General features: G+C 34.3%; 1 protein-coding gene across 10 annotated transcripts in view; it reads left to right on the top strand.

The window, feature by feature from the left end:
- The window catches only part of BRAF (B-Raf proto-oncogene, serine/threonine kinase), a 148,234-nt gene that overhangs the window by 79,043 nt on the left and 43,437 nt on the right, over positions 1-25,754 (top strand). For 8 of the 10 annotated variants that reach the window (XM_001496264.7, XM_070266009.1, XM_070266010.1 and 5 more), the window contains 8 exons: positions 68-171; positions 1,005-1,107; positions 5,777-5,925; positions 6,870-6,989; positions 11,635-11,794; positions 18,216-18,252; positions 22,217-22,353; positions 23,321-23,438. In XM_001496264.7, coding sequence (XP_001496314.4) covers positions 68-171; positions 1,005-1,107; positions 5,777-5,925; positions 6,870-6,989; positions 11,635-11,794; positions 18,216-18,252; positions 22,217-22,353; positions 23,321-23,438 — 928 coding nt within the window. Of the gene's footprint in view, positions 1-67; positions 172-1,004; positions 1,108-5,776; positions 5,926-6,869; positions 6,990-11,634; positions 11,795-17,851; positions 17,888-18,215; positions 18,253-19,663; positions 19,784-22,216; positions 22,354-23,320; positions 23,439-25,754 lie in introns of all 10 variants that reach the window. The other 2 variants (XM_070266013.1, XM_070266012.1) reach the window with 2 other exon arrangements.

Raw genomic sequence — 25,754 nt, 5'->3', positions numbered from 1 at the left:
GAAAATGATGTGAAAAAATACCTAATTTATTCCCCTTACCTCATATCATGTATTTATGATACTATAGGTACCTGCAAGGTGTGGCGTTACAGTCCGGGACAGTCTAAAGAAAGCACTGATGATGAGAGGTCTAATCCCAGAGTGCTGTGCTGTTTACAGAATTCAGGATGGGTATGGTTTGTATGTGATGTGAAGTTTTGTTTAAAAAAAGGAAAAAAAACCCTCAGATAGTAAACTTTGGGGTTTTCTGTAGGATCTGTACCCAAGCCTAGGAAATTGAAAATCAACTTCAGAAAAAAATATTAAGTTCACCTAAAGAAATCTTGTAGGTCCTTTGAGGAGTTAACATTAAATAATTTTGTGTGATGATAGTGTTTATTACTCTAATTAAATGACTTTACTTGGAATTTGAGATTCTTACAACTTTTGAACCATTTAGAATGTGCTTTATTTGAATAGTGGACTCTTCCCAACTCCCCTGTTTTTAATACGAACTCTCAGTTTCATAAAAGGCTTATCAAAATTAACATTTTATATTGAACTATTTTTCTTTCAGAATGCATCTAAAATTGTGCCAAGACTCCCCCCAAATTTTGAATCCCAGTTTAAAAAAGTATTCTTTTTGGGGCATGTTGTCCCTTGAGTACTCTTTTTCTTTGAAAGGATAGATAAATATCCATACCTGTGATTTTTTTTTTTTCTTTTTTTTTTTTGGACGCCAGGAACAATCCATTTTCTGCTGTTGTAGGTCTTTTCTGGAGCTGACTTGAAGAAAAGAGTACATCTCTTTACCCTGCTGTTTGTCCAAGAGTGATACATTTATTTGGGGTAAACTTAAAAATTAATTTATTGCCATTTAAATTTCTAACGATGGAAGACCAGGGAGCCAAACCTCCCTCACCATTACTAGCCCCTCAATAACCAAATTTTCATATCTTCAGCATGAGGTATATGAAGATTTTTAGGTATAATAACCAAGAAAGATTTGTGTCTACACTTTGCAGAGAGAAGAAACCAATTGGCTGGGACACTGATATTTCCTGGCTCACTGGAGAGGAATTGCATGTAGAAGTGTTGGAGAATGTTCCACTTACAACACACAACTTTGTATGTACCTTTACATTTTTTTGAAATGTCAAAAATGTTTGGGTTCTTGTGAATGAATTTCTATTTAGGGAATATGAAATATGGATGAATAATTTGAGAATTGATATTTTACCTAAGTTGAAAATCAGTTTTGTTCTTTAATAAACTCGTATTTAAACTAAAGAGTTTTATTTTAATCATTGTGCTTTCTTTTTAATTTAAAACAGCAATGCATGTCCATTATTTAAAGAAAATAAAAAGAAAATTTGAATGGTACAAAAGTAAATCAAGTAAGAAAGTGAAAATACTATGCTAGATGTAAACATTTGTTAATAGTTTATTGTATAGTATTCCAGATTCTTTCTCTTCTTTCTGTGGATACAAACGTGTGCTTATACCTGTGAGCCCTGAGTTTTCTCTCTTATCTTTTTTCCTCCCTTCCCATCTCTTCCCTTCATTATTTTCCATTTCTTTACTTTTCTTAAACTAAAATTGGAATAATGTTTTGTGTAATATTCTTCACCTTTTTTTACAAAAATGCGTCATGGACATCTTTCCATGTCAGTACACCTCGCTTTATTTTTGTAATGATTGCATAGTAGTCCATAAGAATATAAATTAGGTATATTTAGCCATCCCTCTATTAATAGATATTTAAAGTGTTTTCAAAAAATTATATACAGGACTAAATAGAATCTTTACGCATATATCTTGACACACTAGTATAAATGTTTCTGAAGGATAGGTTAATGGAAGTAGAATAGCTCTCTTTGAGGACTTCTCCCTTTATCTGGTTTTGCTAGAAACTTGCCAAAGCTAAGTGTCACCAGCGTGAGGCCTGAAACATGGGACCTCTCCGCCTTAGAGAGGAGGATAGATTCCCAGAGCTTGAGAACCTATCCTCTAAAAGGGTAGGCAGAAGCCAGGATTAGAGTGATCTCTAAAGCAGGAATGCATTTCTGACTTTTCTGTATATATGGAATTTTAACTGTAGTTTGTTTATTCTAGATGGATAGTTATTGCTACCCTTTTGGCATCAAATGTTTTCCCATGTGCCTTGGTGGTTAGTACAGCTGGGCTCTTAAAACAGACGATTGATGAGATGGTTTGCTTGCGGGTTTGTGCTTTCGGGGCTCCATTACTGGTGAATAATTATATCAGGTTTGTGCTTCAATAAATAAGGCATCTTTTAGATGAGTGTAAGATACGCCTAATGTCAATCAAATTTACTGTGTAACAAGTAGTTTTATAATGATAAGCTAGAAAGTTCATTACTATTGATTTTTTTTAACTTGTGGAATTTGAGTGGATAAATCTTAAGATTTTTATTTAAATTTTTAGGAATCCAAAAACAGTTGAGCTTACATTTCATAGTGATTACTACTCTTTTTCTTAATTATTCTTCTTAGCTAGAAATTGGATATGAGGAGGTGAAAGAAGACCTAAGTTGCTAACCACAAAATAGTATTAAAATAGTGCCTCAGGAAGGTCCTCGCCACAAAAGGATAATGAAAGCCAACTGCAGGTTAGTTCCAGAGTATGGAAATCCTCACAACACAGTTGGAGACCGAGTAGCAAATATTTATTGAGAACTTTACATTTGCCAACACTGTGTCTGATCTGGGGATATAACAATGAATAAGAAAAACAGTATATTCCTGCCTTAGAGTAGAGAGACATGATTTAATAAGAAAATTTCATAAACACTCTTAATTACTGTGTATGTATAAAGTGCTAAAGATGCACAGAATAGAGACCCTTAACCTGGCCCTTGAGGGATCAGGAATGTTTCCCAGAGGAAGAAGTATCTAAGCTAAAGCCTCATGGATGAGAGAATAGCAGATGAAGATTGAAGGGAAGAGTACTCTAGACAGAGGGAACAGCAAGAAAACATGTTACCTTTTCAGTTTTGAGAAAGTTCAGAATGGATGGTACAAAGTCGGAGAGGGGGTGTGTTACAGTGTAACAAGAGTTGTGGTAGAGTAAGCAGAGTCCAACTCATGAGAGTCCCTGTAAGCCATGTTAAAGATTTGGACTTCCCTCTAAAATAATTGGAAAGTTAACAATTGTAAGGAGGGGAGAAGTGTGATTAAATTTGTGTTTTAGAGCAATTGCTTTGAGCGCCATATAGGGGCAAGAGTAAAAGCCTATGTTCTGCCTAGAAAGCAAAGAATTCCTCTCTTTGCTTCTCTAGTAATGGATTTTGCTGGCTACTCAAGGAATGCTTCTTATGCCTCCTGTTTTCATAGAATCTGTTATAAAAGCAGTTCCTTCGGTATTTACCTATATCCCAGGAGTTCTTGGGAACTGGTGGGGCGCAGGGTCGGGGAAGGTAGAGAAACAAGATTTGAAACAGATGCCATGTGTCCAGCCCTTCTCATTTTCTATAAGCACTGAGGTTAATGTCTTCCTTCAGACAGCCCACACCTTACAAATTAATGCATGCAAATTGCTAGGTCTGTGCCTTCCACTAGTTCGCCATCCATATCTGGATGTACTTGAATTCCAGAATAAGCCTGAGTTGTGACCCAAAAGAAAAGTTATACCTTCCTGTGTCCACCTTTACGGACAGACGTATGCTCAGAGATACATGTACATGTCACTTACAGTTTATAATCAAATGCATACCCACGTTTTCTCCCCCTCAGATGTTTTCTTCTCTCTGCTTCCCTCCTTCCTCCCCTCTCTCCTTACCTCTTTTTTCTTTTTTCCTCCTTTACATACACAGTTAGTTATACCTAGTTTTCAAGTACAAGTCAGTGATAGGAAGAATGACTGCAATTGAGTAGATTAATGAAGGAAGAGAAATTAGGGCTTCATGAAATTCAATAAATTATCAGGCAAGTGAGGGTGTGAGTGGTTAGCAAAGAGGATCAGATGACTATAAAATGCTGATTCCTGTGAAAATGTATTTTTCTGTGATCTATTTCCTGAGGTTCTGCTAACAATATAAAAGGTGCTTGCTTTGGTAAATAGTGGCCTCATAAATATTAAAGAAGATTTTCTAATTTCTCGTATATCCAGAGACAAAGGAAAAGGAACAAAGCTAATAAAAACAAGCAGTTGCCTTTTTAAATCCCCTAGAAAGTGATACATAACAAAAAAAGATGAAGAAAACTAGAACCACTCTTAAAACTACCTAAATGTTTTCAAAAAGCCAGAATGGATGGTGTGCCAAGATACCATTTTCTTGATGAAACATTATTTTTTAATAATTTTTTATCCCATTAAATATGTGTTTCTTGAAAAGAGTTTGGTAAACTGTGAGTGTTGAAATCAATGTAATGGATGATGAAAAGCATTTACGTGTAATGGATTAGAAAATTTTGATGTACATATTTGGTCAGGTAAGTATTGTTATATGAATACAGGTGTGTCCTGGGTCGTAATGTAAAAATATATTTCTTACTGTTGTTTGTGATTAAAACTGTCTGAAAAACTGAGATGAATTGAGAATATATAGGAAAGAAAAAGGGACAAAATAGAGTCACTCATGTTCTCACCACTCTGAAATAGCCATTGTTAACATTTTGGTATTTGTTTATCCTTTTTATGTTGTCTGCTTATTATATACACAAAGCAAATACTTTTTAAGCGATTTCTGGCTTCGGTAGTTATCAAGATAGAGCTTCCCAGCACAGTTCTGTTTGTGTGACCCATGTTGTAGAGCATTCGCCTTCTGACATGGAGTTCTTACATGTTGCCTTTCAAGTTTCACATAGAGGAATGTTCACAAATACATTTAGATGTTCTAATCCTCTAACAAACTGATGATTTGTTAAAAGTACTTGCTGCTGTCTTTTAGGTGATTTTCCTATCCCTTGTCCTAGTTACCAAGCTTAGGTAGGGTTCTGATTTTCATATAATTGCAAACTAGTTTTTTCTTTTATAAATAATTGTTTTTAACATTTTAGTCAAAGTATATTTACATTTTAATCAAATGTATATAGTTTTAAAAATAGTGCAGAGGAGCTTATATATAATGAAAAATAATGTCACCCCATCCCTTGGTAGCTTTTAATGCCACTCTCCAGAGGAAATTACTCTTAACTTTTAATGGTTTCTGTTTTAAGCTCTTTTGGTGATTATTTGCATATTACTAAGTAGTAACTTTACACCACACTTTCTTACTTTACCAACTTCAGACATCATTTACTGATTACTGATTCCATAGGGAATTATCTCATTTGTAGTATTACAACCTTTCCACCTCCTCCAATGTGTTTTCTGGGTTTTTTTGGTTCCTCTGTTGGATACCTTTATAACTTTAAATAATATACCTTTGTTTCTTATTCTATCAACACCAGTAAGCATCTCTTAACTCCTTTCTTTGTATAGTTATTAAACTGTACCCTTATCCTTTCTTTCAGCTCTATTCTGTCTTTCTGCTTGTCATCTCTACTTTTACTTTTATGTAGTTAACCTTGAAATTAGTTTCCAGTCTTTTATTCATTTCCCACCTTCTTGACTTCTGAGTTTTTTAATTGGATGTTGAGTGGGAGATAAATACATATACTCCATCTGTTATCTTGAACCCACTGGTTTTGATTTTAGTATCTTAGTGTGTGAGGCAGTTCTCATGATATAAACATATTAAAGATTTGTTATTTTAAACAAAAGAGTAAATAAGTTGATTTCTAAAAAGATTCTTGCAAGCTTTTGAAATCCTCTATGATATTTTACTTTGCAGGTACGGAAAACTTTTTTCACCTTAGCATTTTGTGACTTTTGTCGAAAGCTGCTTTTCCAGGGTTTCCGCTGTCAAACATGTGGTTATAAATTTCACCAGCGTTGTAGTACAGAGGTTCCACTGATGTGTGTTAATTATGACCAACTTGAGTAAGTAATCAAAAAACAAAATCTCTTTTCTATCTACCATTTTAACTTAATCTGAAACTGGTATGTCTTAGAGTCTGTGGGGATTGTCTTTCCAGTAGAGTTGTTACAGGGAATTAAAAAAAAGTGTGGCTAGAGAGTAATAAATAGTATAGCCAGTACTTCTTTCCAAAATTGTAATATTGCTTTAGCTATACATTTCATCTATGTTTTATATTATTTTTTAATTAATGAAGGTCCCTTGCCCATGAAAATCACTTTCAGAGAGGTTTTGGGAGGAGAGCAGGTGTTGTTTCAATTAAGTTAACCCTTATATTTTTGGATCACAGATCAGGAGGTCTGATTCTCTCATCTGTTTTGTAAATTATGTTTTCTGTCTCTCTCAATCTCTTTTTTTCCCCCTCCTTCCTTCTATCCCCCACCCTCCTGGTTTATTTAAAAGTAAGATATGAAATCTTTGTACCCAGTGTGTCTCTTTCTAAAATTTCCGTTTGCTTTATGCCAATAGATTAGACTGAGTCTACTTTAATCATCTTTTATGTTATTGTTGTTGCTGCTTTTAAGGTCTTATTACTTTTCTTGATCACTTGAGCAAATAGACTTCAACTCTGTACTTTAAAGTATATTATAATGATGTAATCTAACTTAGTAGGGTATACATTTTCTTCTAATTCCTTAACCATAAAGCATGATTTTTCCCCTCTAATATGTAGGCATTTGCTGTATAGAAGGACTAGTTTTGGATTTTGAGCTTGCCTTTGAAAGTAAATATAATTTTTTTAAATAAGCCTTTAGACAGAAATACAACTAATTGAATTTAACAGTCGTTTCTGAAAATGGAATTTGATTTCAGATATTTAACTCAATGATGTATTCTGGTGTTATGAAGCTTCTGGGTTTTGCACAAGTTAGGTTTGTTTTGTTTTGTTTTTGTTTTTGCCTCACAGTTTGCTGTTTGTCTCCAAGTTCTTTGAACACCACCCAGTATCACAGGAGGAGGCCTCCTTAGCAGAGACTGCCCTTACATCTGGATCATCCCCTTCTGCACCCCCCTCCGATTCCATTGGGTATGATTTGACTCCTGCTGCTCTTCAGTGCCGTGCTATATGAGCTGGTTTCTTTTGAATCTTTTGGTTAATTATAAGCCTTTCCAACATTTGGATTGTTAAGAAATTTTTTTCGGATAACCTATTTTATCACACCAGTCATATATTTACATGCATTTGGAAGAGATATATGGGATTAAAGCTGACATAGACTGTTTCAGGACCAGTCTTGAAAAAATCAAGCAACAGATAATTTAGATTCCCTGCCTTGTGCTCATCACTTTGTTAGGTAATATCATATATAGATGTATATGACTTCCATTTAGAAGAGTAGCGTTAACATAAGAGACAATGGCAAACAATTTAAAAACAGTATATAATTATAATCTACAATTTATGACTTACTATTTTAAACTTTGGAAAGGGCATAAATAATCATGTTTACAGAAGAAAGAATAGTGAGAGTAGTCAAGAAAATTTAATAAAGTGGAATTTGAACTGCATCTTAAAGAATTCTAGAATCTGAATGAGCTTAGGTATAAAAGCATGATGATGAGGGAGGTTCGAGGGAAGCATAAATAAAGGGAGTAGGGATGGTGGATTTGGAAGATAGTGAAGAGAGGCTAATCTAAGTCAAGAAGGATCATGTGTAAACCAGATTATGGAGAGTCACTGAATTCAGGCTGGAATTTAGACTTGACACAAGAGTGGAAAAAATAATTAAAGGTTTTTGAGCAGTGGACTAACCTGATGAAAGTGGTTTTAAAGAAAGAATCACTTAGCAATGATATTTAGATAGACTGACGGAGAAATGTGTCAGGTGAAGAAGGCCGGCTAGCACACTGCTGACACTGAAGACTGAGAGTCGTTGAGGACTTGAACTGGAGCAGCAGCATGGAGAAGGGATGAGTATTCATAAAGTGTAAAAGAAAAGAATCATAGTGTTATAGTTGTGGAGGATAAAGGAGAGAACTGACTTTAAAGGTGATACAAAGTCATCGTATTCCAACTTCATAGTAAGAAAAAACAGACATGATGAGTTTAGTAGATATTAGTTTGCTTTGGAGCATTTCTTACACAGGTCTACTTACTCTTTCCCTATTGAACTTGAGGCAGCATAAATTACTCTATATCTGGAAGCATATGGTTAAAAAAGTACCCACACAGCATTCTGTTCTAGAATATTCTAGAGATATTATTTAAGATCAGAAATATTTATTGTCAGTTTTAACCCTACTTCCTTCCACTCTTTACAATGTAACACTATTTCGTCTACCTAGAGAGAGAATTAAGTTGACACTCCCAATAGACGTGTAATTTTTACAAAGCTAACCTTCCTAGAAGTCTCATAGGCTAGAAAATTTAGCAAAAGACTTTTATATTAAGGAGTAGAAGTGTTTATCTACTTTGGAACACTGGAAAATGAAACCACTATGTTCTTTGGTGAGGAAGTAACAGTTATCCTCTCTGGTGGAGTCATTTTATTCCCGCTGTCTCTATCATTTGTTGTATGCACCTGTGTATTTCTTAGAAGATCAAATCAAAGTGTTGTTACTGTTCATTTTGATTTTTTAATTAATCCTTTGGCTTATGACATTTACTCCTGACAGATTCTTTAGACCATGATGCCTTTCTAATGGCAGGTCCCAGTTCTGTGAGCAGAGTTACAGAACACCATAATGAAATTAGCTTGCCCTCTCCAAAGATTTATAATGGTGTAATGATCCAGGATGTTTGCTTCCAGTGAAGGAATGCTATCTTAACATTAAGAAACCATTTGCCGATGCCGTGAATATTTTATTCGTAACTAAACTGAAGTACATTCTGGTCTTGAGCAAATGATAAGATGTTCAAACTTTTGTTTTCCTGTTGCTTTTATGTCACAAGCGTATATGGGTGCCTGTGAAAAGAAAGAAGCCAGTCTTGTTTTATATCAATGTTCCTTTGCATTTTGTTAATAGTCCTGATAACAATTATAATGGTCATGAAACACGCGTAATAATAGACGTAACCAAGACATACTGAAGAAGCGATACATTGCCCAGTTTTGAATAGAATGTTAGGGGTACTTCCTTTTCTACTTTTTAAAAATGCTGTGGAATCTATAAGTTTATGAAAAGTCAGCATTTTAAAATTTGCATATCACTGAACAGAAGTCATTGTGCTTCAAAACATTTAATATTCTAGATTAAAATGAGATCTAAACTAAGTGGTAATTTGCTGAAGGGTGTTAGAGGTAAAATTCTTTTTATTTTTAATTTGATACTGTTTTAAAGAGGTTTGCAGCTAGATAGGGAGAGGTATCATCAGGAGAAAGCCAGTTTGCTGACTCCCAGCATACTTCACAAGGTCTAAATTACCTTGGTCCAGGTAAAGACTTCACAGTGTGGAAATGCAATTTGGTTGATTCCCAGAAATGATGAAGGTCAGGGATGTATTGGTTGTCAGTAACCAAAATCAGAATGCCAGGTAATTCATTTCAGAGAGAAATATACCTGTTGGATGGATCAGTACTCACTCCGCTTTTGAAAGATAATTATGAGAAACCAAATTACAATCCGAAGATTGTTTTTGAAATTAGGACATGGTTCAGATGTTTAATGACATCAGGATGTAATAACTTGAAATATTCTTCAAAATTATAATATACTTGCCCTCAAGGCTAGATAAGTTGACTTTGTGGACCAATGCTTACCTTTCCCTGGGTTGTATTATATACCAAATGCCAAATATAGTCTTTCTGATTTTGTATAATAGGCAGATATCCTCATTTTCTAATATATTCATTCTTTTCTTTAGATATGATAACAAAATTTATCCAGGGTTTTGTTTTTCCTACTTCTGTACCAGTGTCCTTTGCATACATATTTCTGATTTGTTATGTACAACATGTTGCTGTTATAGTCTTAATTCAGTAAGTTTCAAGAATGGCTTGCTATCACTTATGCCTGTACCAGATCAGTTATATTAGACTATTCTATACAGTTGTAGTTAATTGAGGCTTTTTCTGCTTTTAAGTCCTAACTTAAAGTATACTATTGCCTTAAGACTTTAACTCGGCCTATAAATAGTTTTTAAGAAATAAGTGCACTTTCCAAAACTTTTTTAAAAACACTAATATTGTCATTTTTACATTCTTTGTGCTGCTCCCAAAATCCTTTAGCAAAGGGCATATACTGGCTACCTACAGCAAAAATAAAGACAGCTGTGTCACAAACTAAAAATTTCTCAATAATCAGAATAACAAGGGCCAGTGGAGCATGCTAATTTTTTTAAAAGCCAGTTCCATCAGTCTTACCTATAATTCTTAGTGATCTAATACTAATATTTTAAGGTATGTAACATTTTTAAATTTTTACTTCAATTCTGAGTGGATTCATTTAGTTAATATGAACAAAGTAAAAATTTCTTTCCCTGCCTTTAATAGTATGCTTTAAAGAAGTACAACTATAAACTAGTGTAGTTCAGATTCTATTAACATGCTTTATTCAGGAGCTTTTTCTCACTATTTGGCTTTGGCTCTTCAAACTTTATGTATTCCTTTTCTACTATATTTTCTTTCCATTCCTCTCTAAACCCTCTCCTTTCACAAAATGTCTTTTTATTCCCTCAACATTGTCTTTCTAGCTATGTCTTAATAACCACTAAATAATGCTGATTAGTTACAGAGTTTGCATAAGATGGGTGAAATGATAACCAGTCTCTGAAGAGAGGCTGTTAGCACTGTCATTCATTGGTCCAGATGGAGCTCACTAAGACAGCCATACCTCATCAAGTGCTTACTTCCCAGCTCCCTTGGATATCCTTTCTGATGGGGATAGATTCCTCACAGGTGTTTACAATCTGTTCTCAAAATTTGTGTGCTTTGTGAGTGCCAGATTCATTTTGGGGGCAGTGAGAGATCATAGACTTTGTTATTTATCTACAGTACCAAAATAGGTCATTCTGTTGCCTATTTTGATGGCTTCATCAGAAAACAATTTTTAAAAATGCTTGGTTTAATGCTTGATATATGATTCTTCTGTATCGTATCTGTTATTGGGCATGGTAAAAATGTTTAAATATGAGAGATTGACACTAGAAGGATCATCTTTTGATTTTTAAAATAGTCTTTTGCTGTTGTTCAGAAATTTAATTCAACTTTTGTGTAAAGCAACAGGGTACAACTTTCAGGTCCTGAAATAGGCGTGTGTATTCTCCAGATATTTCTAATTTCCTAATACGTTTCATAAAAATTTCATTTTAGTAACTTCAGCTATCAAGAAATGGCAAAGGTAAAAAAAAACAGGTTTTATTCAGTCAGTGTCTACTTAGAGCATTTTTGTCTAACTTTAAAGAACAAGAGTTTCTTCAGCAGATTAACTACAGGTAATATCTAGCCATTTGTAGATTTCCCTAGGATTTTCTGGATAAGAATCAATGTTCTTGTTATTGATAGTCCCTGGAGGGTCTGTTTGAGCAAAGCAGCTTTGTCAGTATTAGTTGTAGGCATATATTAGTTTTTTAAAGTAATACTTTTAAAAGCCATTAGCTAGGTTTTTAATGCTTTGTTTTAAAGATCTTATTTGAGACTATAAAAACAAATCTTTATATCATTCATTTTTTTATGTTATTATCTCTGTAAAGTTGCTCTGAATCTTATCTCCCAATGACTTGATTTTTCCAGGCCCCAAATTCTCACCAGTCCATCTCCTTCAAAATCCATTCCAATTCCACAGCCTTTCCGACCAGCAGATGAAGATCATCGAAATCAGTTTGGACAACGAGACCGGTCCTCATCAGCTCCAAATGTACATATAAACACAATAGAACCTGTCAATATTGATGTAAGTATCCAGCATTGTTAAAACTAAAAAAATTTAAGTATATTTCTTAATTTTTCTGCTAAATTATAATATAGATCAGAAATAAATGCCACCTTTCATTTATCTCAGTTATTATAAGTGATAGACTTTTCATGAATTACAGATCAGAAAAACATTGTCATCTTCTCTAACATTAAATGCTTAACTGGTGCCAAATTATAGAGTTATCCTGATTCTTTTTCCTTATGGCACCATCTCTGTAAAAGTCTTATCTTCATTTATTTAACAGATAATCCTCTTGGCCATTTTATGGTACAGATAAAATAAGAATACAATTGCAGATTTCCTATTTAGATCAATTTGAAATCATGTCCTAAATTTATAAAAGTGGAACTTTGACTTAAATAACCCTTAAGGACTAGTCTTTATGTACTTGACATGTAAAGCTACCCTTTACCTTCTTTACTTTCTTGAGTGTACCATTCTATTCCATCTCTATACATATCTTGAATTTTGGCATATTCTTTTTGTGTAAAGTTTGTCATTCGGTTTTAGTGATTCATTTTTTAAAATGCATCTTCTCTGGTATCATCATCATATATTGTGATTTTACCTCTTCAGTTATTTTATCTACCTTCTGGCTGGTCACTCTTGACTTTTTTACTTTTCCAGTTTATCTTTCACACTGTAACTTAATTATATGCATTAGTGTGGCTTCTTCAATTAGATCTTAACTTCTAGACGACAGAAACCATTCCTAATACAGTTCCCTTGGCACTTGTCAGGATAAACACATAATAGGTCATCAAAAAAATACTTGTTTCAGTAAAAGGGTTAGAAGCTAAAGCAGAGGAAATTTCCCATAATACAGACCGGGGGTCAACAAACTTCTTCTTAAAGGGCCACGTAGTAAATATTTTAGGCTTGTGGGTCGTATGATCTCTAATAACAGCTGTTGAACTCTGCCATTGTAGTGTGAAAGCAGCCATAGATAATACATTATAAACCCGTGGGTGAGACTGTGTGGCAATAAAACTTTATTTACAAAATCAGGTGACCAGGCACAATATTTTGCCAGTCCCTGATATAGACAAAGAGAAGGAAGAGATGAGAAAAAAAGATGAGACACACAGGATCAATCCAAAAGGACTGGTTCATTTAACTGAGTCATCCGGATAACTGAGTTAAAGAAGAGAATAAAGTGCCCTTGCTATCCCATCTGTGGTGTGCTGGGGATCCTGATCTTAGAATTAGGTGTCACTTCTCACTGTACTTGTGCTTTAGAACAAAGAGTGTAGGTTATCCTTAATCTCTGTCTATAATAAGCAACAAAACTGAGAAAAATCCACTGAGTTTGTTCGCCTTGGAAAGTAATTATATTTAAAAAGGAAGTTGAAACTGTTTCCCCATATAAACAAGATTACTGGAGTTAGTGAGGTGGTTATGTGTATGTTAGGGGACGAGGGTTGTTCTCATTATATAGGCATTCCTTATGTGAGTCCTCATAGTTATAAGGTTGGGTAGAGAAGCAAAAATTGTCCTAACAGGAAAATATTCGCTCATTAACAAGACCACTTTAATATTAGTCCTCAGACATCCCTCCCCATTTAATACCAGCTTGCATTCCAACCCCTTTACATTAAAATCCAACATTTCATTGAAAACGTAATGCAAATTTAGTGCAAATCTGACAAAGAAAAGATTTCATGAAAACAATGAAAAGCGACTTTGGAGAACTACTTGAATCATATAAAGCCATTAAGAAACAGCAGAATTAAATTAGTCTGGTTAACAATAGAAGAGAGAAAATCCATAAGGATGACAATATATGTAATAGGTTCTTCAAACAAAAATTATTTAACTATCAAAGGATTGATAGAGACCCTTAACAGAATTGATGGAAGTCCTCTTAAAATTTTTATAAAAATGATTATAATTGCGATGTAAAAGATGAATAAGAAATTAAGAATTTCAGTAATGCTATAAGTTTGGTATTGTGATCAACAAAAACTTGATTCTGTCTGTGTCTGTTCTAAGAATTAGCGTATTGTTGAAATTATAACTTAAATTTTGTTAAATGTAAAAAACCCTTTATTATAAATTTTAATTTCATATTTCAAGATAAGTTCCCAAATCAGATAATCTTCCAACTTTTTACTATGAAATTTTTTCTCTATTTTTATTGAATTCATTTTAAGTGGCCTTTTACTAATGTCAGTTTTCCTCAACTAATAAGGTCTTCCTCTATCTGGCTAGACCTGAATACAAAGGAAGAAAGAAATAGGAGAGTGAAGTACAGGAATAAGGAGATTGTGAAATAAGGAATCAAATCTTATTTCTCGGTTAAGTCTGTTCTCGATATGTTCAGAATTGTAACCTTCATCTTTACTTTTAAAACTAACATCCTTTGAACTATTTCCCTTTATCTTTTATTGTTACCACTGTTCTCTTCTCTTAGGCTTGAACATTTGGAGTGTTGTCTTTATATCTTGCCTTTTCATCCTCCCCTGTAACCAAATAGTCATAAGGTATCACCTTTTCCTTTTGATGTGCATCTAAAATTTGTTCTTATCGCCACCATCATCTGGGCCCATATTTCTTCACTGGAACTACTATTACATTAATCTCCTAAATGTATTTCCTGCCATTGGTTTCTGTCCATTTCCATCCTTTACGCTACTGTCAGAATAGTTTTTTTATGTCTCTATTATCTTCATCTGTTCCTTTGTTCTAAAACTTTCATTGACTTTAAGATAAAATATAAACTCTTTAGCATTTTCAGTCATTTCATTCAGTATCAACCACTACTCAACCTTTATTGTTCCAGTAGATAAGATTTAATATTGACTCTGGGATAGGCACTGTGTCAGAATTGGGAATTAAGGATGAATTAGTACATGTCTTTGCCTTCAAGGAGGTCACATTCCAATGGGTGTATTAGACATATAAATAAATAATCATAAAATATATAGTGATAGTTTATAGAAGGGGGTGATAAACTCTACCTGGTTGAATCTAGGAATATTTAGTAGAGAAGGGACAATGTTTAAGCCAGATTGTAAAGGATGAACGAGTAGCAGTGAAGAACTCCAGTTGAGGGTTTTAGGAAGGAAGGGCATTTGTTAAGGAAACAGTATGTGCAAAGGTGTGAAAGTACTTTTACATGGGGTGTAATTATCAGTTGATGTTGTAGGAGTTTAAGGTTCAGGAGAAGGATAGGGAATGGTAGAAGATGAAACTGCATAGGTGGAGTCCACACTGGAAGGCATTGTGTGTACTCTAACGTCTCTGTAGTAGCTGGTAGTAGGGAGGTCTGAAAAACTTGGAGTGAGAGGGAAAGTGATCAGCTCTATATTTTAGAAAAATCCTTTGAATTAATGAGAGATCTGTTAGGCATAATTGTTAGGAATGATATTGAAAATGGCTAATATTTATGAATGCTTACTATGTGCCAGGTACTATACTACGGGCTTTACATAAATTTTCTTATTCTGTCCTTATAAACACTCATGGGTTAAAGTACTATTATTATCCTTATTTTACTGTTAAGAAAATTAGATTTAGAGAGGTTAAGAAACTTACCCAAGATAACACAGCTGATAAATATTGAAATGGAATAAAACCAGCCTTTCTTCCTTATGCTTAACAACTGTTCTGTATAGTAGTAGAGGAGAGAGGTGAAAGAGAGGGGAGGTATAGGATAATGCCCAGATTTCTGGTTTGGGTGAATAGATAGTATCCGTTAAGCTAGGAAATACCAAAGGAAGGACAGGTTTTATAGAAACAAAAATGGTAACTTCTATTTTGGACATATTGACTTAAACATGTCTGTGGGATTTTACTGGTTTAGAAGTCCAATAGCAGTTGAATATAAGGACCTCAAGTGCAGATACAGGTTTAGGAATAATTAGTGTATTTGTGTCAGTTAAAACCACGGATGTAAATGTTATCACTCAAAGAGTGTATGTAAATTGAAAAGAGGGTAGAAAATGCAACCTTGGTGAACGCTAACATTTGAGGTACAAGCAGAGACAGTTGTTCTCTGTCTTCTTTGGGGCTCCTGTTCTTAAGTGTAGCTTCAGATAAGTAAAAGAAAGTAGTGTTGCAAAAGCCAAAGGGAGAAAAGTGATTTCAAGAAGGCTGAAGTAGTTGATGTCAGTTGCTATTGAGACTCAAATGAGATAAGGACTGAGAGTAACCATTGAAGTGGGCAATTAAAATGTCATTTTGACTTCATTGAGAGCTGTTTCAGAGGGCTTGTGGAGGAGAGAAAGGCAGATGAAGATGTGAGATGGTGTCAATTTTGAAAAGCTTGAAAGAGCCATAGGTTGAAGGAGGGTTGAGGGATAGTTTTTAATGTGAGAGACTTCAGCATTTTTGTAACTTGAGGGAAATAAGCCAGTGAAGGGAGAGGTTGAAAATAACAAGAGAGGGAATAATTTATGTAGTAAAGTTCCTTGAACTTGGAAACAGTATTCCTCAGAGGCTATGAGGAATAAAGATGGACATAGCTAGCTCTGCCACTCTTTATAGGCAGTATGACCTTGGGCAGATGACTTAACCTTGAGGCTAATAGTGTTCACCTCTTAATAGTGTTTGAAAATGCTTATTATGCCTGGTAAATAATAAGAATTCAGAAACTGTAGCTAATACTACTGTGCAAATATTTGTAGATATAGAGGAAGGACAGAAAGTTCTTTGATGGCTTCTGTTTTTTCTCTCCTGCTAAAGGGAAAGATAAAAGTAAAAAAGGAACTACAAAAGATTGGGAAAAAGTTTGAAGTAGCCGTTATTGGAATACTAGATGATCTGATTTAACCTGGAGTAAGTGGAAAAGATTGTCAAGAAGCTTTAAGAACATATTTGAGGTTGGAAAATATAAATTTGTAGTGGTACTAGTGGTAGGTCATAAGACTGGAGAGCAGACTGTGGCTGATCTGTGATTGTGGGGCCCTACGGGCTCCAAAGAGGAAAGGGATATGGCATTTCTGTCTGCAGCAAAGAGGAAAGGGATATGGCATTTCTGTCTGCAGCAAAGAGGAAAGGGATATGGCATTTCTGTCTTTGTCTTGTGGTTCTTTCTGTCCAGAAGGCCCTCTGCTTTTCTTTTCTACACTCCTATCTGTCCCTCAAACCCCAACTCATGGCCCGTCTCTTCAAATGCTTCACCAGTGACCAAGTCCTATAGTTAATTATTTATCCTTTGAACTTGTGTTAGCACTTAAGATCTTTTTACCCATAGCATTTATTTGGTAGTTAACAACTTAGGCGTCTTTTTAATCGTTCTCTTAAACTATTATTCTTATATCATTTAATTTCTATTTGTGTACATCTTACTTTCACTTAAATTATAAGCTCTCAAGAACACAGAAAGTTAGTGAGACCACCAGGATTTTATATTTGTTGGTAGCCACACAACCCCTAACACCTAGAACCTTGTTGGCAGGTATATGAGTATTCATTAATTATCTTGTAGAAAATGTTAAAGCCTTTATATAATACATTGAATTTGATAGAAAAGAATCAGTAAAGAATTTACTCTCTGTTTTAGCCTATAAACAAAAGCTGCCTATTTGCAAAGAGCCTACGAGCCTATTTAGAGACATTTGGGGCCATTCAATCCCTCATATTTAAGTTATACTGGGTAAACAAACTAACCTAACTTCTGCCTATCAAGATGCAAATTGCACTGCATTGCTAGTAGACTCCTCCCCTTACCCCAACATTGTTGTCAAAAACTGTGTTTTAGTAATAAAGACAAATTTTAACAAAATGCTTGTGGAGCCATTATGATCTTTTCCCTTTTAGTCTGTCCTTACATATCCATATTTTTGTGATTGTAATCAGTGTACATTTAAGATTGTATTTTTTAAATCATATTGTAAATGTTTCATGAGTCAAGCTTAATTGTTTTATTAGCTGCATAATACTTACTAAATTGATACACTATAGTTTACTTAGCCAATATGTCAATATACCTAGAATAGGGAAATAATTATTTGATTTTTTAGTATGATGGGTAATGCTGCACTAAACATCTTTGTGCATATCATTTTTTCTTCTGAATTATTTCCTTAGGAAAAATTCCCAGAAGTGGAATTACAGGATCAAAGGGTATGAACATTTTATGGCTCTTAATAGATGCCAGTAGAATTTTTTTTAAGAATTGATGCAGCCATTGGTTTTGAATGGCCTGAAATGGATTTCAGCATTTGCTCAGGACTAATAATCCCTTCGTTATAGGGTTAGGGTTGGCAAGTGTTTCAAAAGTTTGATTTTATCATCTTCACTGGCTAATTCCATATTCTTTCTGTTTTGTGAAATAGTTTTAAGACAGGTATTATTTTGGATTAACCTTTCTGTTAATGCTTAGTGGAAAATTCAATGTTACTACTTTCTTATCATATGCTTTGAATAAATATACATTACTGTTTATTTGTAGGACTTGATTAGAGACCAAGGGTTTCGTAGTGATGGAGGTAAGTAGTGATTTCAATTAAAAAAAAAAAAAACCTCAAGGAAAAATGCAATTGCTTTGCTGCTTGTCGTCTTTATATTTGCTTCTTTCATGAAACACAGACACAGAGAAAAATGTGTAGAGAAAACCCAAAGTTTTTCTGTTTTTCTTTAGTGTTTATCATTTGGATCTAATAAAGTTTTAACTAATTTATAATATGAGTAAAGAAAAAGAGAAGACATACAAGGGAGTCTTAAATGTACTATCTTCAATTTTAAAATATTGTTATCAAGGAGAGATCCTTAGTTATTTTACCCACTTTATTAATTCCTGACTATCTGGAAAGCCGGAGTTGCTAAATTTCCTTTGGGAGCCCTCACTAATAGTTAAAGTCTGAACTTAGAATCGGTTAAAACTTAACTTTCCTAAATTGTTCTTGGGGAGAATCTCTTGAATTGCATGTCTCAACTTCTCAGTTTGTTAGACATTGTCAGCCACTTCCCTTCAGCCTTCCTAGGAGGGTTTGGAATGTACATTTTATAAAAAGGACCCCTTATAGAAAAGCCCAGTTACCCTCTTATTAGTCTGGGAAATAAAATAAACAAATGAGAAATTGAATTAAGATTTCTTACAGAATTTTCATCTGATAATCACTCTAGCACCCAGTGAAAATTGGGGGCATAAGAAAACATTGCTTAAGCAAATACTTTTTAAGTGAGAATTTATCCCCATATGATGTTTTCTAAGAGGTAGTCTTTGAAACTATCTTGAAGTTTTCTTCCAGGTGGTCCAGCTGTCTTCTGTCTAATAAGGAAGACCTGTAGTACCTGCTTATCTTACTTAGACTTGGTCTTTTCACTGTGACCTGCTTTATCTTCAAAATATCTAAGCCTAGACTCAAAGATATTTTATATTGAATAAACATTGTATAAACCATATTTTGTTATGTTTCTATATAACTGTGAAACTACCAAATTAATAACCCTGCACTATATAGTCTGGACTTAGTATTTACCATATAGCACATATTATAAAAGTTTTTTTTTGTTTGTTATTCCATGAACCCACCAGTTAATGTTGCTGCCAGTTTGACTTTCATATGTCTTAATAGCTGTGGCTTTTGATAATTTTACTCAATACATCCAACATTTAAATGTTGCCATCATGTTAGCATCACAGACTTAACTTAGTCATAAAAAGTTAATGCTGCCTGCTTAACTACCTAAAATGAAGTGGCATTTTTTCGTCCTTTTTATGAGTCACTTTTTAAAAAATCATTGGGATTTTATGAAAATAAGCAGATTTTTTAAACATCCAGAATTATCTTGTGAAGCAGGCTTTGACTCATCTTATTTATTCCCCATGACTTCTTTCATTTCTTCTGTGTGTCTGTCTTCCTGTGTTTGCCTGCCCCTCTCTTTCTCTTCTAACAGCCCCTTTGAACCAGCTGATGCGCTGTCTTCGGAAATACCAATCCCGGACTCCCAGTCCCCTCCTACATTCTGTCCCCAGTGAAATAGTGTTTGATTTTGAGCCTGGCCCAGTGTTCAGAGGTAGTTGGGCTCTTCTTTCTTGTTTTCACCCAAAGCAAACTAAATATAAACTACAGATACTGTTTGTGCCTCACCCTCACAGCGTGTGTTTGTAAGTGTGAGAGTTTTCAGTACTAAATTTCTGCTTGGCCTGGCTGGAATGCTCTGAATGTGCTTCTCACACATACTCGCTATCACAAGCTTTCTGTGTGCTGTCTGTCATAAATTTTTAAAAGCAAGAAAATTCTGAGCTGAGGTTTCCATCTCATTTTTTGTTATATTACTTTTTGGTCTTGATAACTTCTTAAACTCGGGGGGTGGCAATAAATAATGTGTGGCGGGGTTCCTTCGATCTGAATTCCACTTATTTTAGTCCATTTAAGTGATAACCTGGATGACTGCTGATGTTTGTTATCAGTTTTTATGGTTTTTAAGAAAATAAAAAATGGAAATTAAGTCCTTATTATGAGATTTTACTAGACTTTTAGCTATATTTTTCTGTGATATCAGCAGTGGGTCTTTATTTTGTGTAGGACATGTATCATTTATATTATATCAAAGGCAGAGTTTTTAAAAAGATTTGTAATATATTTTGGTATTTTAGGACACTTTAGGAAATTTGAGGATTTAACATTTTTCAGGGTTTATGCCCTAATATGAGGGAAAAAAACAGTATAAATTCACTCTCCCATTTCATCTTGCCATACTTTAATTAGTAAACGGATTTTTAATAATTTAAGTCAAAATTGAGACAGATGTCTTGCTATAAATATTTTTGAAGAATTATATTTACTGGCTCTTGCTAGTTAGTGTCTGTTACTTATTCTGAATGTAGTGATGGTGTTTAAGATTTTTGCTCTCTTAGCCCAACTGTTTCTCAGGAAATCTATAGAATGGGCTAGAAGTCATACAATACTGAGTAGTGTAATTAAAGTAAGTAATGCAATACAGTACTGAATAGATCAGAACTGCAAAGCCTGAGTTAGCAGTTAAGGTTTTATGATGCTGAAAATTATCAGTGGAAGGTAGAAAATGGATTGTGCTCTAGTTAGTAGGCATTTCATATGCCATTTTCTTTGAGAAAATTGCATACGAGATCATGGAAATTTCACATTGAGGTATATCATATAGTGATGATAAAATTTCTACACAGATTTAATTGTTGTCATTGGTATCTTTTTTCTTTGAAAGTTAGTATCTTTTTTTCCCCTGAGCGTAGTAATCTTTAAAAAAAAAAATCTAGTGAAGTCTTTTTGTTTTGTGTAAGCAAATATTACTTAATGTCTCAGTCCTGCTCGGCTGAACTCAGGCCCCACTAGGAGTCATTGCCCTGAACCCTTCTGAACCAGGCTCTACCAAACGTGAATTTAGGATTTTTGCTCAGTCAGCGTTTGGAAGAGTACCCATCAGAAAGGTATGCAACCTTGCCAAGTGAGTCCGCTTTCAAAGAGTGTACCCCTTTGGCTCACTTGGCTTATGGAATATTTTCGTTTGCAGTAACTTGACTGAGAGGTAGTAGCACTTACTTTGCACTCACTTGTAAAGGCTGAGATTTTTCAGAAAACCTTGAGAAACCTGCATGACTTTGTTTACATTAACTTTGTTATGCAGGTAACAAATAATCTTTGTTTAATAGAATAAGCCTCCAGGAGCTAGTGGAACTGACGGATATCTCTCACTCTTACATAGTACATTATGTAGTATGGGATTTTTAAAAGTTTTAGTGGCTAATGTGAAAGAGCCAGATATTTTCAATATTAAGGTCACCATTAGAGTATGTTTCCATTTGGGGGTCTCCATCTTTTTTTATATTGATTGGCTGTTGAGGTAACATAAAATAATTAAAAGTTTACTCATTACGTAAGCTTTTAAGTTAATTTTGCTTTTGGTTGTTTTTTTAAAAGATTTTTTTTATTTTTTTCCTTTTTCTCCCCAAAGCCCCCCAGTACATAGTTCGTTGTGGGTCCTTCTAGTTGTGGCATGTGGGACGCTGCCTCAGCGTGGTTTGATGAGCAGTGCCATGTCCAAGCCCAGGATTCGAACCAATGAAACACTGGGCCGCGTGCAGCAGAGCACGCGAACTTAACCACTCAGCCACGGGGCCAGCCCCGCTTTTGATTTTTTTTAATCAAAGAAACAGAAACTTGGGAGTATTTCTTAGTACATATTTATCTCTTATTTTAGAGACATTGTTTTTCTTTTAGACTCTGCACCAACCAAGCAAAGTATCTGTAATCACATGTTTTAAAGATCTTTAAATTGGCCAAAAACTAAAAGAAACTATAGTGCTAATCATCAAATGGGGCCCCCTTTTGGCTCTCCTTTCCAGGAGTTATATATTTGAACATGCACTGCATTTTTTGAATGTCTAAATCTCCCTTCACCCTCCGCCCCCAATAAATTAACATACTCCATTCTTCTTTAACGGATGCATTTTTCCTTTTACTACCTTAGGATCAACCACAGGTTTATCTGCCACCCCCCCTGCCTCATTACCTGGCTCACTCACTAATGTGAAGGCATTACAGAAATCTCCAGGACCTCAACGGGAAAGGAAATCATCTTCATCCTCAGAAGACAGGAATCGAATGGTGAGAGTATATGATATCTTTCCTCTAAGTTTTTTCTTTTTAGAAGTCATAGCCAAATGTAATGTCACCTTTTAGATATATTGGTATGTGACACAGAATTCCCATAATCAGATTTAAGAACTGATAGTTTTTTGCTTAAAGCATATTCTTGCAACACTGAATTTTGCTCTCAAGTCTAATGTACTGGAGTAAAAGGCAGTTTGGGAAGAGTAAGAATAGTGTTCTGTTTCTAAAATAAGAAAAATGAAAGTAAGCCAGTATTTTAGAAAGCATGATTAGCCATATATGTTCTAAAGTGCTGGTTGGAAATTAAATATCTACCAAATGACATTCTTCCCTATTTGAAAAATGAACTTTATGCTGCAAAATAAATCTATATTAAAAAGTAGTAATTTAATTTTAGCAATAGTATATTAATAGTCTATGTTACATAGGTGGATCCTTTACCCTACCAAAGTGATTATCTATGTTGATGATTTTTTTTGAGAGGCTGAATCAAATAAGGTTTATCAGGCAATTTAGGACTGACAGGAAGAGAGTAGTAGATAAATGATCAGCAGTTACCATAATATGTTAACTTAAATTTTGGCCTCTGGAACCAAAACTAGTCACAAATGTATAGTGCTTATCTTGCCCCTAGTAGTCCTCCAAATGATAAAAACCTGTTTTATTTCATTAATTTTAGTAATACACATTTCTGCTCATACCTAATAAATAATTTTTGTTTTTTAATAAATTGTTTTCATCCTGATACAGACTTAGGTCTTAAATTTAAATTACATGTTGTAAGAATCATACTTCTCACTATTATTCCTCCAGTGTATGGGTTTGTTTTTTTTTTTTTAAAGGACCTTATTCTCTTTCTAACTTATGTCCCTTTCAGGCATAGGGTAATGTACATAGTGTGAAACCTAAGATTTTCCTTTTTTGTTTGCTTTGGCCTGACTTTTGCACTGTTTTTATCAAGAAAACTCTTGGTAGACGGGATTCAAGTGACGATTGGGAGATTCCTGATGGGCAGATCACAGTGGGACAAAGAATTGGATCTGGGTCATTTGGGACAGTCTACAAGGGAAAGTGGCATGGTATGTATGTAATACAATGACCTTGTCACATGTCATAATAATAGGATATGTTTAACAACTTTTATAAAAAAAATCAAAGGGAGTATTCACTGTTTGCATCATTAAGCTTTTTTGATCAGATGCAAGAGTCCTCCAAAGGTTTCTGACAAAAATTATGGGAGATAAAAACTTGATTCACAGCAACCAGGACTCCTATCATTATATTGCAGTAATAATTTTTAAAGATGGTAATCCTCCAGATGAGCTAGTCCTAAGGTTTTTTTTTCTTTTAGAAGTCTTTCTGCTAATAATTTTATTTGTATTATAAACTACAAGTAAACATATTAATTGTGTACTTATTACCAAAGGAAGAAATGGCAGTAAACATATACAAAATGTTAGCCTCACAAGTTATCAAAGAATTGCAAATTCAAAAACTAGAAATCATTATTTGCCTCTCAAATAAAGATTTTTTTTATTATTATTATTAGGTTTTTTTGATGAGGAAGGTTAGCCCTGAGCTAACATCTGTTGCCAATCTTCCTCTTTTTGCTTGAGGAAAATTGCTGCTGAGCTAACATCTGTGCCAGTCTTCCTCTATTTTATGTGGGATGCCGCCACAGCATAGCTTGACAAGTGGTGCTAGGTCCACGCCTGGGACATGAACCTTTGAACCCCGGGTCGCCAAAGCAGAGCACCTGAACTTAACCACTACGCCACCAGGCCAGCCCCCAAAGAATTTTTTTTTAATTGATTATATTCAGAGGTGTGGTTGTATACTGCTGGTGGGAAAATAAATTGCTACAGATTTTCTGGAGGGCAATTTGGCAATATGTATATTGAACCAACAATTTCATTTGTAGATCTTTATAATAAGGAAGTAATTGGACAGGAACAAACAGATGTGTGTACAGGTATTTTCATTAGAGATTTAATATTAATGAAAGATGGCAATAAACTTTAAGTGCCCATTAATAGAGTATTGGATAAATAAATTGATAACCTCCATATATGGTTATATAGAAATTAGAATAGTATGATAGATCTGTATTTATTGATATGGAAAGGTGTCTGTGGTATATTAAATTTTACAAAGCAGCATATATAGTATCCCATGTTATGGTGCTACATAGAAATATATGTAACAATTTTTTTAGTGATCATCAGTATTTTAGTATATTTCTTTTTAGGTTATATTTTCATAAATATTCACACTACATACATATAAAAGCCTAGTAGGATATGTATCAGTATGTTAACATTGGTCATTTCTTAGTGACATGATTATGGGAGATTTTTATTTTTTCCTTTGTGCTTTCAAAATGTTTAATTTTTTACTATGAGCACTCTATTACTTTGATAATCAGGAAAATCAATGTGAATTATATTAAAGTATAATCTACATGCAAAAAATGTATATAAGTGTACAAGTAGCTGAAATATCACAATGTGAACACATCTGTGTTCAATAAACAGACCGTTACTCACCTCTGCTGAGGGTAACCACTATCCTGACTTTAACAGAAATCATGCAATATATACTCTTTTGTGTCTGACCTCTTTCACTCAACATTGTTTCTAAGATTCATCTATATTATGTGTGTAGTTGTAGATCATTCATTCTCTATATAGTATTTGTTGTGTGATTGTGACATTATTTATTTTTCTATCTACTATGTGATGAGCATTTGGAATAGTTTCCATTTTGGGGCTATTACAAATGCTGCTGCTGTGAATATTCTTAGTACGTATCGTTTGATGAACATATATGTTCATTTTTTCTGGGCATATACACGTGAGCAAGAATTGTGGAGCCACTGGATATGCGTATGTTCAGTTTTAGTAGATACGTATGGCCAACAGTGTTTCAAGTGGTTGTACCAATTTACACACCCACTGGCAATGTGTGAGAGTTCTACCTGTATTACATGAAGTTCTTTTTGTAATTTAATAATTTTCCCGAGCAAAAGCAACAAGTGATCCATGGATTTGAAAATAAATGTTAACTACTCTGATAAATAAGTATTGCAGTTTTCTGTTTCAGCCAAGGTTCATTGGACCTGTCATCTGTAGTTTTAGCATTCAATTACTAAATGCATCTAATTTAACATTGTTGAGTAACCAGGAAAACATACCATGGGCACTTAATTTCTTCAACTACATTTTCAGGGGAAAAGCAAAGTTGTTTTTTTTTTCTTTCTAGATTGGCACCTGAGCTAACGACTGTTGCCAGTCTTCTTTCTTTTTTCTTCTTCCCAAGGCCCCCCAGTACATAGTTGTATATTCTAGTTGCGAGTGCCTGTGGTTGTGCTATGTGGGACGCTGCCTCAGCATGGC

The sequence above is a fragment of the Equus caballus genome, chromosome 4 (assembly GCF_041296265.1).
Source record: "Equus caballus isolate H_3958 breed thoroughbred chromosome 4, TB-T2T, whole genome shotgun sequence".
Lineage (NCBI taxonomy): Eukaryota > Metazoa > Chordata > Mammalia > Perissodactyla > Equidae > Equus > Equus caballus.
This window is presented reverse-complemented; position numbering and strand designations above follow the sequence as displayed.